This window comes from Argopecten irradians, chromosome 12 (assembly GCF_041381155.1).
Source record: "Argopecten irradians isolate NY chromosome 12, Ai_NY, whole genome shotgun sequence".
Classification (NCBI taxonomy): domain Eukaryota; kingdom Metazoa; phylum Mollusca; class Bivalvia; order Pectinida; family Pectinidae; genus Argopecten; species Argopecten irradians.
Window position 1 is genome coordinate 8,728,842 of NC_091145.1, and position 14,591 is coordinate 8,743,432.

A 14,591-nucleotide genomic window follows, 5' to 3' on the forward strand; every position below is an offset into this window, starting at 1 on the left:
ATAGAATATTATTAGTTGGCAACAGCTGACACATAAAGCCATATGTCAATCATGCCTTACAACTACATGTAATACATACAATTAAATGGAGGATTCCGATAACCGAGATGTGGAGCAGTTAGACACAGCAAGTTCTGAAATACGTACAGAAGAAAACGATTCGGATTCAAAAATTGAAGAAAGGTCTAGTCCAGAAACTGAAGAAACTACAGAGATGCGTGTGTATTTTTTTTTATTTTCCATTTTTCATGTTTAAAGAAGAAATATGTGTATCTTAAAAAATATGAAGCAAAAGAATGCATAGTTTTGATTTATTTGCAACTGTGTGGTTTCATTATGTATTTCAATCAGAAAAATTTATATACATTAGTTATTAAAATTAAAAAATGTTTTTTTTTTAATTTTGCTTTTTAAACTGTTTTTAAACACATGAAGAATGTACATGACAGGAAATTTATATGTCTTAAAATCGCCAATCCTTCATATTTGTTTCTTTTATTTTTTTTTAAACAAATATTATGGGATTTGTTTTACAGCTAATCAAATACCACACAGAAAAAGAAATTTGTTTGGGTTTTGGTAAGTAATGCACAGATGTATTCTTGACTATGGATATATAAACTATCAATCACAGTTCATCATTCTGTACAACATATACGTAAACAATCTCTTAGTTCAGTCAATAAAAGGATTAGATATACCAGGTAAAGGTATAATAGGAAGTTTATACATTTATATTCTTACTATCGAAATATAAATTAAACACAAATTCTTTTTTTCAAGACTATCATACATGAGAGGTCACTGCCATGACTGGACAGTGAATTTATTATTAGACCTTACTTTGCTGACTGTGAGGCACAACATAATGTTCCAAATGGGTAAAAAGTTGTAATACAACTTTACCAAATATATTTGGTAGCACAAAAGATCATAATTGTCATTATCTGCATTATAGTCTGCTACATGCTTGGACATTATATTTATTGTAAAAGCTAGTGATTAAAAGTTGCTATCCTTTGAGTCACAGTATAGTTTCCACATCTAACTGGGATGAATACCAGTAGGTGTGCCCATTTAAAATGTTCACTATATCATATACTCCTGATTATCTCCCAAAGGTGGCTTGGCCTATGTAACAACTTTGCCTATGTGATAATGCTAAGTGCTGCCCATGATATACTACGAGAGCAGGGAGGAGGAGAAGGGCACTCAAGTACCAGCTCCAATGTATGTTTGCTTTTCAAGACCACCAATCTTTATTTTTGTTTAAAAGTGATCAGGGATTTTCCTACAGTAGAATCTGGGGCCGAATAAGGGACCCATTCCCCTCCAAAAAATTAGCTAAAATTCCCAATATGTAGCTAAAAATTCCCAATCGGATTCTAAAATTGAAAGTCTGAGTAATGTCATTCTTGGTATGAAATTGTCATGATATGTTGAATACTAAAAACGAAATAAAAGTCGACTACAATGATTGAATGAACACTACAGTCAACTTGAAATATTTCAGATGTACAATAAATAAACAGTTAAATCATAAAATAGTGTTTTTCTTTATTTAGTCATTTTTCCCAATTTCATGTTATGCTGCGTAAAATTTCCCAATTCAATGGACCCTGGACCCTGTCAAAAAACTGTAGGAAAATCCCTGGTGATGTTCTAAATCCTCCTAACTTCACTATCTATTTAAAGATGCTCCACCGCCGACAGAGCATAAATGATATTCATCATTTGAACAATAATTAGTGTTTAACCATGTATACATAAGTCTAATTAACACAAAAATAATATAAAATAATTTATTTTGCCTTTGGGTTACTTCATTCCATATAGGATAGAGTGCCACAGAATTTTTTCGGGATGCAATTAATTATTTTTTATATTTTTAACTTGAAGTAAAATTAGAAGCTCAAACTTTTCAATGGCGGTAATGGTGTAAAGTTAGTAACTTTTGTAACTGAATAAAAATACTAAATCGTCTGCTGCTGTTTTTGATAATGAAAAAATACCATTTGTTAGCGGCGGAGCACTTTTGTTCTCTTGTTTTGTTTGATACCATATCAACAACTAAGGTGTAAAGCATTCAAAAAGTCTGATATAATACAAATGATGAACATTATGATGTATCATTTTCTCCTTTTCACAACCATATAACAAGAATTAAAGGTTTGAACTATTTTTGTTTCAGAGCTTTAAAATGAATGGAATAAATGTCATCGGAATAATGATGATATTACTTTATCTACCTTGTATTTGGAGCTTTAGAGTGACTTCAAATCTAGTACAAGTTCAGGTTATACACAAATCTTCAGTATTATTTTCTCATTTACAGACTACAACTCCTGCCCCTAGTAATAAAAGTTATGAGCTGCTTCAGTGTAATCCGATATCGACTGGTGTAAGTAGATTAAGACACAAGAGAAGATTATCAGTATTCCTCTGCAGTACACTGCTGTCTTGTCAATGTGACTTTGACCTTCATATCACCTGATATCAAAGATAAAAAAGAGAGAAAGGGTGTTTCTTTGATAAATTTCTAATACAAGTTTAATATTTAGCAATACAACGTATATGAATTCTACATGGATGATGTGCATTGCTGTCTGATTGATATCTAGGTTTTATTTCTTCAAATATTTAAATTTAAGTGGCTGAACGTAACTGTAACTTTTAAAAGCAGACATTTGTTAACACTACTATAAATATACAGTGTAATTTAACATTTATTGTCTAAATTGTGTATTGTTTGTCTTTCAGGCGATTCTATTAGCTGACATCTTACCAACTTTACTCATTAAGCTAACAGCTCCTTTCTATGTCCAAAGACTTAGTTACAGGTAATATCTCATTAAGAAAGCTTTAAAGACTTAGTTACAGGTATTATCTCATTAAGAAAGCTTTAAAGACTTAGTTACAGGTAATATCTCATTAAGAAAGCTTTAAAGACTTAGTTACAGGTAATATCTCATTAAGAAAGCTTCTTTACAAATATCAGATACCGCTATGTCACATGTACTTTTATAATGGGTAAAGCTCAGTGGAGACACATTTTGCATTTACCAAGGTTAACATTTTATCTTTTCAGTTTAATTTAAAATATGACATAGTGCTTACTATCCTTGTCTTTTTATATGTTAAATATACAATATTTGAAAATTACTCTAAAATGGTAAAAAAACGAATTAATGTTTTGTAAAATAATAGATTATAAGCTTGATCAAATTATATGTCACATGAAATGGAGGTATTTTTATTGGCACCATAAAATGCAAATGTATACCTCAAATATGGGACTAACTTAAATTATGCAGTAGAATCTCCTGTGTGATTTCTAATATATTCACATAATGTTTTAAATGGAGGTTGACTGTCAGTGTTATTTTATAGGTTCAAGGTTTCCACAGTAACCTTATTTTGCCTGCTGAGCTTTATATTGGTAGGATTTTCTGCTGGGATATGGATGAGTATTACCGGTGAGTTTATAACCCTTCCTTAAGGAATTCTTTATAGTATTTGGTTGTTAAATTTATTCATAGAAGGGTTCAGACATGACTATTTATATTCTGATGATATTTGTAGGCTTTAATGTTTTTGGGTTAATGTGAAATTCTTGTAGTTTTGGTGGAAAATCTTTATGCACATAGATAACAAGTATGGATTTGGCTATCAACTGAGGTACTTACCATGTAATCTGAAACATTTTACTGTTACAAGAAATGTATATTTGCAATACAAAGTGTCTTCATCAATCTAGACAATTTATGTGTATATACTGTTTTTACAATTTTCTATTTCAATTTAATCATTTATCAACCAAATCCTGTTTGATTGACTATCTGTAGGTGTGGTATGTGCCAGTATTGGAGGTGGACTAGGGGAGGTAACCTACCTCAGTTACTCAGCTTTTTTCCACAGGTATGTAAACCCAAGCTGTATAATCATCTCTGTTCACTCTCCTGCATCTTATTCCTCTATAAAGCGTTCTAAACCTTGTTTTGAAATAAATGTATGTAGAATGCATTGAACTGACAGCGTAAGACACGGGTACACATTGATCAGAATGATATTAGGATAAAAATACTTTAGAAAAATACATTTGTCGATTTGATTTCATTTTGAAATAAATTATTTGCAATGCATTAGAGTCTTTTACACAAGAAAAATGAAATTGTATTTTTAACTGACTCATTTGCCATCCAATGGAATCGGCATTATTCACCTTACACATCCAGCAAGTATCAATTTTCTTCATAAAACATTTTTATTAATCTCGTTGTTTGTGTTACCAGGAATGTGGTTTCAGCATATTCATCAGGTACAGGTGGTGCTGGCGTGTTCGGGGCTCTAGTTTACGCGGGACTGACCAGTGCCGGACTCTCCCCTAAAGCCACTACACTGTGTATGGTGATCATCCCGGTCATCATGGCTGTCAAGTGAGTATAATACAATACAGCCAGTTATTTTCATAAGTAAAAACGTTATTCACATAATCTGTCATTCATACTGCTTGTGTCCTCTGATCTCCCATACATACCATGCAAGTAAGTCTTCCGTTCCAACATTCTATGTCTGTGTTATATATCTTAATTAATTTTCTTTTGTAAGGCCAAAAATAAAGATATGTCTGTTTTTTAACCCAGACCCTAATTTTTTTCCCCACTTTTTCTACAAAAAAAATAAAACGTCGGAATTCAATCTCAGACTCCGGTTCCGGCCATCATTTTAGAGTGAAAAACACTTTGAAAAAAAAAGGAAAAAAAATCCTTCCGACCGACCAACACTGTTTTTTTGCCAATTTAACCCTAGACAAACATTTTTTTTGGCCTAATATATAGCCATTAGATTATATCTACCGTTTTTACAATCTAAAGTGAAAGCCTTTCTTAAAATTGTCATTCGTAGTAATTTATTTCTTACAAGGCATTTTGTTCTACTGAAATAACCAGGGATTTTGTTGAAATCTATTAACAGATATTCATATTTTATGAAATCATTACTATACTGTACCAATTCTCTTTTTGCTTCAGCTTTTTCGTTGTTATCAAGAAGCCACCTGGAAATTACTCCCAAGATTCTGCAGATAGTTCCTTATTGTTGATGGAAGAATCTAGAAGTGAGTCACTGACTTAAAAACTTCCATCATTCAGTATTTACAAATCTGCTCTGATTCAAATGTAAAGATTATGTTTTAAGAATTAAATTGTAACATTAATTTGATTATCTTCCCCTTAACATTATGATTTCTGCTCAATTTCATATAATTATCTCCCCTTTGACCTAAATGTCATTTATAAAATTTATTGGATTACCTCCCCATTGACCATAAGTTTTATAGTAAGTAGATTTAATTAAAAAAAAAGTCATGCATAATATAATAAAATTGCATGTTATTCAGTGTCCTGTTTGAATCTTTTTTTCAGAGTCAACTAGAATCACTTTAACAGTAAAACAGAAAGCACAACTACTTGTTGTAAGTTGAACTTCAATAATCTTGATATTAGCACAACTACTTGTTGTACCCAAGTGAAACTTCAATATCTTGGTATTGATTAATTGTGAAGTCTTGGTGCTTGAGGTAATATAAATTATAAATTACACAGGTGCAAACTTTATACAAGTTTTTACAGTATCTGTCCTGCTGTCCATGCATTTATAACCTCTGTGATCACTTTGATAATCATGTATACAAATGTATCCTCTTAAGACCTGGTGGATAGAAATCTACCAAAATGAGTAGAAAATGGCCAGATTGGCAGTGAGAGTAATGTAAGGTAAATATAATGATTGTAAAAAGTTGAAGCTTGAAGAAACTCACCGTACATTTAATCTATTTACAGCCATTGTTGAAGTACATGATTCCACTCATGCTTGTGTATTTCGCCGAGTATTTCATAAATCAAGGACTTGTAAGTACATTACTACATCAAAATTTGAAGGGAAAAAAAACAATACAGAGAAAAAAACATTTAAAGGCCCTCCACCTTTCCGAAACATCTTTAAATTTTTTAAATGAGAATGTAAAATGAGATCGAGAATTTTATAGAATCGCAAAAGTTATTAACTTACAGTTAATACTACAGGTATCATCACCTTCTGAATATATTGATTGAAATAGATTAAATGTTAATTTTTATAATGTGGGTCGTCTTATGTTTCCCGCTGTCGTCCTAAATACTGCACAGTAGTTGACTATCATTGCGCCAGACGGCAAAACTGCGAAATGACTCTCCACTGTTATATCATATATAACGCAGGAAATCATGCTTATCTTTGGTGTTTTAACCACATCTTAGGCCATCGGTATATATTTTCTGATGTAATGAATGTTTTTAAGGAATCTGCATGTCTTGCTTCTGAAAGGTAGTGGTAGTGGGTCTATAAAGCATGGGGGGGATCCAATGTTTTGGTTTAAGCATTAGGTACATTACTTGTTTTTAAAACAGACTTTAGTATTTTATATATTTTGATATAATTCCACAATTCGTTATGGAGATGGAAGTTTTGGTAATACTAGAAGCTTACCTGGTAATATACAGTTTTTTATTTTTTCATATTCATGGCATTTATATTTGGATTTCAGCATGAAATTTTATATTTCAATAACATCTGGCTGACTAAATCAGAGCAATACAGATGGTAAGTGTGATGTCACCAACTCAAATGTTTATTGGTTTACTTCTTCAAGAGATAGAGACTAAAATAGAGACAAGAAATTGGAAAAAAATATTTAGTACATGAATTAATTGCATTCAACTTTGTTGTTTGTTTTTATCAGAACTTATAGTGATATTAGAAATTTTATGAAGATGACTACAGAAGGTATAAGTTGTAATAGAATTTTTTTTTTAAGATATACATGTTCATGTACTGTTATTATCATCACACTAATACCATGTCTAATTCAAAGTGCTGTAAATGTACTTATTTTAGCACAGTCAAATTTTAGTGTAAATATTAAAAAACAGATTATGATTCAATATTTTATTAGTGTTGATATGAATTTAAGCGCAATTCTTTTTTTCAATACTGCAAATACCCTCTTACAAAATTAAGCTATGTTTATGAATTAGTGCTTAAAAGACAGCGCAAAAAGTGCTAAAATAAAACTTTTGCTGAAATAAGTACATTTACATTTGTTGGTCAAAATTTAAGTTTCATCTATACATCTACTTATACTTACTGATAACTCAAATTATCTGCTAACTCTTTTAAAAAGATCTATTAAATTTTGCTTAAACAGGGTTTCAGTCTATGATAAAACAGATATGTCCTGATTGCTGGTATATAAGTACTAATATGATCCAATAAATACCCATTTTTCATTTTCTTTATTTCCTTGCAACCCTGATTTTAATTGTGTTGAACATATGGTAGCAACTTGACTTTGCTAAACCAGCTAGTAATTTTTACGATTTTCACATGTGAATCATGACGTAAAATATAATGCAAAAAATATTAAAATGTTGTCTGATTTTGGTTTTCGTCCACGCATAAGTGGTACTGATGTATAGGTTGTTGCACTCCTGATTTTCAGGAAAAAAGTTGCTCCAGAAAATATGGTACCTGTGTCTTGATTAATACTGACTGTAAATGATTTTCATCCTTTTGTTCCAGGTATCAGGTGGACTACCAACTTGGTGTGTTTATATCAAGGTCGTCTGTTAACTTAATTGAAATAAAGAAACTGTGGCTTCTTCCAATCCTTCAGGTGAGTATTAAGTACCATAAGACTCTTTCATAAGTGGATATGAAGGATAGGGATATTCTACCCGAGGGTCACAAAATGTAGTAAAACCGGAGGCTTGCCAAGGGTTTTGCAACATTTTGTGATCCCGAGGGTAGAATATCCTTATTCTTCATATCCACTTAGGAAATAGTTGTTTTTTTCATACCTTGACGTTTTATTATCCCCCGCCCAACAGAGTTTCCAGAGCACAACTCTAAAACCAGCAGAGATATTTCCATGAAACTTCATAGACACATTGTTCTTATGGTCTAGTGGTGCCTTTTGCTATTTTTAGATTTTCACTTTTTGTGCTTTTTAGGTCATCTGACCCGAAGGGTCAGGATGACCTATAGTCATCATGTTTCGTCCGTCGTCGTGCGCCGTCCGCCGTGCGCCGTCCGCCGTCCGCCGTGCGTTAACTTTTCACATTTTGAACTTCTTCTCAAGTTTGACCAGTGGGATTGAGCTGAAACTTACCTGAAATGATCCTGAGATGGTCCCGACAAAGTGTTGTTATTTTTCGGGTTCATCCGAAATCCAAGATGGCCGCCACAGCTGCCATCTTGAAAACACATTTTGAACTTCTTCTCAAGTTCTACCGGTGCGATTTGGCTGAAACTTACCTGAAATGATCCTGAGATGGTCCTGACAAAGTGTTGTTATTTTTCGGGTTGATCCGAAATCCAAGATGGCCGCCACAGCCGTCATCTTGAAGACACATTTTGAACTTCTTCTCAAGTTCTACCGGTGCGATTTGGCTGAAACTTACCTGAAATGATCCTGAGATGGTCCTGACAAAGTGTTGTTATTTTTCGGGTTGATCCGAAATCCAAGATGGCCGCCACAGCCGCCATCTTGAAGACACATTTTGAACTTCTTCTCAAGTTCTACCGGTGCGATTTGGCTGAAACTTGCATGAAATGATCCTGACATGGTCCCGACAAAGTGTTGTTATTTTTCGGGTCGATCCGAAATCCAAGATGGCCGCCACCGCCGCCATCTTGAAAACACATTTTGAACTTCTTCTCAAGTTCTACCGGTGCGATTTGGCTGAAACTTGCATGAAATGATCCTGACATGGTCCCGACAAAGTGTTGTTATTTTTTGGGTCAATCAGAAATCCAAGATGGCCGCCACAGCCGCCATCTTGAAAACACATTTTGAACTTCTTCTCAAGTTCTACCTGTGGGATTTTGCTGAAACTTGCATGAAATGATCCTGACATGGTCCCGACAAAGTGTTGTTATTTTTCGGGTCGATCTGAAATCCAAGATGGCAGCCACAGTCTCCATCTTGAAAAAACATTTTGAACTTCTTCTTTAAAGTTCTACTGGTGTAATTTGGCTGAAACTTGCATGAAATGATCCTGACATGGTCCCGACAAAGTGTTGTTATTTTTCGGGTCAATCCGAAATCCAAGATGGCGGTCACAGCCGCCATCTTGAAAACACATTTTGAACTTCTCCTCAAGTTCTACCGGTGCGATTTGGCTGAAACTTGCATGAAATGATCCTGACATGGTCCCGACAAAGTATTGTTACATCTCTGGTTGATCCCAAATCGAAGATGACTACCATGACACTATATATCTAATTAATTTCCTATATTTAAAGGCCCTTGGGCCTCTTGTTTGAAATAAAATTTGTTAAAAGAAATTGAAAATGATCCTGACTTGATCCTGACAAAGTGACACCATATATATTTAATTTTACTATTGGCAAGGTAGTCAGATGACCGTTAAGGCCCTTTGGGCCTCTTGTTTTCTGTAACCATAGAAACATTGCTGAAAATATCATATTTTTGTAGCAGGTTCATTTCCGGAGCATAACTCTAAAACCAGCAGAGATATTTCCACAAAACTTCATAGACACATTCTTTTTATGGTCTAGTAGTACCTTTTGCTATTTTTAGGTTTTCATTTTTTGCACTTTTTCCGTTACCATGGAAACATTGCTGAAAATATCATGGTAAATGGTAAATGTTACTTTGGAAAACTCCACCCATCTTTGTGTATATAGTCTAATATAAATGTCAAGGTCCTTGTTGCAATTTTACAACTAGAATATCCCGCCATTTTGAAATAAATTTGAAGAAATCCACGGCTGAACGTCAATTTTTCATACATGAAAAATGATTAACTTTTGCAACTCTACAAAATTATCAATCTTGTTTACATTCCCATTCTCAAAATTAAAAGCTGATTCAGAAAGGTAATGGGCCTTTAATGCTCAAAGGTCAACTATCATTATCCTTAATATTTGCTTGGCCTCACTTAAAAAGTTTATCTCTAGTATTCAACTGTTTATTTGTTTTTCAGTTTATAAACATGGGTCTGCTCCTGTTCCAAGTATTTTACCAGTTCATACCCAGTATTTGGATTGTACTCGCCATTGTCCTATATGAGGGGCTACTAGGGGGAGCTGCTTTTGTCAACACATTCTTCAGGATTTCTAAGAAGGTAAGTACCGGTAACAGACCAACAAAGAGATTTTTATATGCTAATTACAATTATATAGGACTATAATGTAATCATGTGTCCTTTATGGACAAGTTATCCCGATATAGAGGTGTGCTTTATTATAACAAATTTGAATCTACATAAATCCTCCTAAATATATCTGTTTGACTTATAGGAGGAAATTCCTTGCCACAAGATATCTAGATTTCAAGATGAAAATAGCTGATTTTAGCTGAACGACTCGATAAAATGTCCCGTCTGATTTTATTATCTTGTATTACAGGTAGAGCCAGAGTACAGAGAGTTCAGCATGGGTGTAGCTACAATGGCCGACTCTATAGGTATTGCCGTAGCTGGTGCAGTGACCATTCCGAGCCACAACCGCATTTGTGCCATGAACATTCATGTTCCATTGTAATACCGTATTCGACCCAATAAGCGCCCATGTCCCTATAAGCGCTCCTCCCCCTTTTAGAGGCCTCAATTTCAATTGCCCAGGCATAAATAAGGACCAAAACTACATAAAACGATATAGATTTGCAATAATTTTGACTTATTAGCACCTTTCCATTTTTATCAATTTTTTAAGCGCCCTGGGCACTTATTAGATCGAATACTGTAACTTGTTTTAATACATTCTTATCTGATTGATGCACATAATATTTTTGATGTACTGTCATCATCAAATTTGCTTTTGTATATGGACTCTCTATTTGTCTTTCAATATATGTATTGATTATTTTTACACAATACATTGTATTTCTCTGTATATTAATTGTTCTGAAATTCCATGTTGGTTCTCATTGTTCCATTTGTTTATGATCAATTATAAACTATCAGAACACATTAATTTTGAATTTTAGATACAGATGTACATTGTACATATATTTCAAGTTTTAACATAAAAAACCGGCTACCGTTATTTCTCAGAAGGACAATTTTTTTTTTTGAAAATAACTTGCAAAAGTTTACCTACCTTCAATCATAATTGTGCATTTCAAACTGTCTTGATAAGGAAATGGTGCTGTTATTTCAAGATTTGAAATGAGATGAAGTTGATCATTTGTAGATAATTCACATTAAGATTTATTTTTATTTCAAGGTGATTAAGCAAAAGGAAGAAATCTTTCCTGGGACAAATACATGTAAAGGCTTAGATCATTCAATAGTAGCAGCAAGATCCTTCAATATCTTTTGTTTTATATCCGAGATTTTCTTTACCAAGATCTGATAATTATCACCTTTTTTACATTCAACACTCACCTGTATTTTTACAATTTCTTTATAGTATATAAATTATAATTGCAAATATTTCATTTATAATTTAGTGCATGTTTTAATTTCTAACATCATTTTTAATACAACGCGACTAGCGTTTGTATTATTGCTATCCGGTTTACTATGATGTGTAGGACTGTGTAGGACTAAAATGACATCTAGTGGTGATCTCTTGAACCATTTCATTCATAAACTTCCATTCATAAATTCTCTATTCATTGAATAATATTCCCTTGGACCAATCAGTAGTCATGGGAAGAGTGCCTTCTGATTGGAAGAATAACACAGAGTGTGTATAGAATACACAGGGTGTTATATAATACACAGCCCATCTAGGTCAAATGTTGCCTGCTGGTGACTCCTCTGTCCAACTTACATAATCTCTGTTAAAGATAATTCAAATTGGACTTACTATCTAAGGCTTGTAGACATAAGAGTTACAAAGTGAATTAATCAGATGCCCTTTCTGTGTACCTTAAAATAATGTTTTTAAATGAATGTTAAACACAGATCTGAGGTAAAGGCAAAATAAGGCTGCCCTCATGTGTGCATGGTTTTTACCAAAATAAGTTTATGTGCAACATAAAAAACAAGAGTATAAGGATAAAAACTCATTTTAATGAAGACTTTTGTTTTCTTTGAAATTTTTATGTAGGAACTTTAATTAAGAAAAATGTCAAACAAAACATATGTATTTTCTGTGATCAGTTGAATGTTCTTGAAATAATTGATATTAAAGTCTTTATAATATGGTTTATATATTTTGATTTTGGAAATTCATTTGATTTCATTCTATTTTTCTGTTTCTGCTGCGTTGTATTTGCAGTACTTTGCGTACTTTGATTGAAAATTTATAAATAATATATGTATAGTGCACAATACGGTAAAACACGGTTGTAACAATGCTCTAGATCTGGGGACTAAAGAAACCAGTGATTTTATATATATATTACAAACAACTTTAATGGCCCACTACCTTTCCAAAACGGCTTTAAATATTTAAAATAGGAATGTAAATTGAGATCGATAATTTTGTAAAGTCACAGAAGTTATTAACTACTGTTAATACTACACTCATCATCATATGCTGAAAAATTTAATTCAAATAGATAAAATGTTAATTTTCATTTAACGAGTGCTGTCTTATGTCTCCCATCGTCGTTCTAAATACCATGCCATAGTTGAATATTACTGTGCCAGACGGCAAAACAGCAAAATGGATCTCCACAGTTATCATGTAGTACAAAGGAAATTTTGTATATTTTTGCTGTTGTAACCTCATGTTAGGCCATCGACATGTATATTTTATGTTGTAAATGATTTGAAGAAACCTTTGAATTTTGCTCCAGAAAGGTAGTTGGCCTTTAAGGTTCGAGTCTTGATAGGGATTGAAACATATAATGCTGTAACAATGAACTTTTTGTTTCTATATACCTGTGTTTTACTGTATCGATAAAGTCTTTCATCACCACATAAACTTTATTACCACTTTGAAAGCCAATAATATTGATATTATATGATGTTGTTATCCTCGATTTTCAGGGGTTATGATCACTTACAATCTCTACACCCATGGAATATTGCCCTGGAAATTGAGGATGTGGGGCCAAATCATCAAGTTATATAAACTATACAGTGATTTTGAGATATCTAAAATGTGTTTGCCGAGTCAGTATGATATTCCTACATTCCAGCCGTTGCGATGTCATGTGTGTACTTATTTTTTTTTATGTCACAATTGCTGAAGGTACGACTAAACATACTCAGCATAACTGATTTTAATGATGACTTAGAGCTAGAATGTACTTACATCCGGAACTCCTCGGGGAATAGATATTACTCCTCGGGGAATAGATATTACCCTCGAGGTGTATTTTCGTGATAATACCCGATGAGTTCAGGATGAATGTACTTAGTGCCTTCTATTTCTATATAATTTACAATTTACTTTTGTGACCCAATTAAATTCACAAAAGTTTATCTCGCTAATTGATATCTACATAATTTACAGTTATACATGTATAAATATTGATGATAATTTTCATTTAATTTTAAATCTGTTTCTCTTCGCACTTTTTTGTAAAGTGAAAGAAACAAAATTTAGTGGCAGTGAAAGAAAAATTGGTTTACAGTGTATATGTATAGAAACAGAAAAATTGTTCTCGATATTTGATATACAATGTAAAATATGAATTTTAATTTCAATTTGTGGACCATTACTTACTTCAATTTTGTTAGAAGTTTTCTATTTATGGTAAAGCTACCCAATATTTATTTTTGAATTGTTTTAGAAGAGAGATTTGATGTTAAGATATATACACTTTATCCTCAATGGATTTATGTTGCCAATATAATGAATAAGATTGTTGCACTTAAAAATGTAGTAATATTTATATTTTATACATATAGAAAATTAATGTAGTAATATTCACACCAGATGGTAGTACTTCAAACCAGAAATAACGTTCAGTAAAAGATTTTAAAATAGTGTGTAAGTTCTTGAATTGGTGTTTTGATATCAATGTTCACATATGTGAGAAATATGATATTGTTTATTTTGTGTATAATGAAACCAGATATGAGATTGTAATTCTGTATGAATGCAGTTTGTTGGTATAGTCATGATTCTATTACTGGTAAATAAGGTGGTTAGTAATGCATTATTTAATCAGTTATAGATAGTTTTACATTATATATACAGATCTGACCTCTACCAGTTTGAGGCTTTTGGTGTTACAATGCTATAATGTCTATAAATTTTATTTCACATGGAATGTGCATACCACATTAACTTCAATTTGGATAATAAATCTATATGGTATTATTTTAATACTTTAGTTTCTTTTTAGTTCATTGGATTCGATGGGTTAGGCCTCATCATGCCTCATCTGGAAACCTTATACATTTTAAACTTCTTCTCAAGTTCCAACCATTAGAATCGAGCCGAAACTTTCCTGACATGATCACAACAAAGTGTTTTTATTCTTCAGGTTGATCCAAATGGCCACAAACATCTTAAAAATACATTTTAAACTCTTCTCTTTGAATTCTACCAGTGTGGTTTAGCTGGAACTGACCCAAATGATCCAGACATCGTCCAAACCCGTTATTTTCCAGGTCAATCTG

The 14,591-nt window shown here is 32.7% G+C and overlaps 1 protein-coding gene across 1 annotated transcript; it reads left to right on the plus strand.

Moving 5' to 3' along the window:
* Positions 1-2: 2 nt before the first annotated feature.
* Positions 3-14,295, plus strand: LOC138336117 (battenin-like). The gene is made up of 15 exons (XM_069285425.1): positions 3-218; positions 537-579; positions 1,122-1,230; positions 2,336-2,401; positions 2,761-2,840; positions 3,391-3,476; positions 3,846-3,918; positions 4,293-4,436; positions 5,031-5,116; positions 5,424-5,473; positions 5,841-5,909; positions 6,584-6,639; positions 7,618-7,711; positions 10,047-10,187; positions 10,471-14,295. The coding sequence occupies exons 1-15, from the start codon at positions 86-88 to the stop codon at positions 10,603-10,605; spliced, it is 1,365 nt and encodes a 454-aa protein (XP_069141526.1). The 5' UTR covers positions 3-85; the 3' UTR covers positions 10,606-14,295.
* The last annotated feature ends 296 nt before the right edge of the window (positions 14,296-14,591 follow it).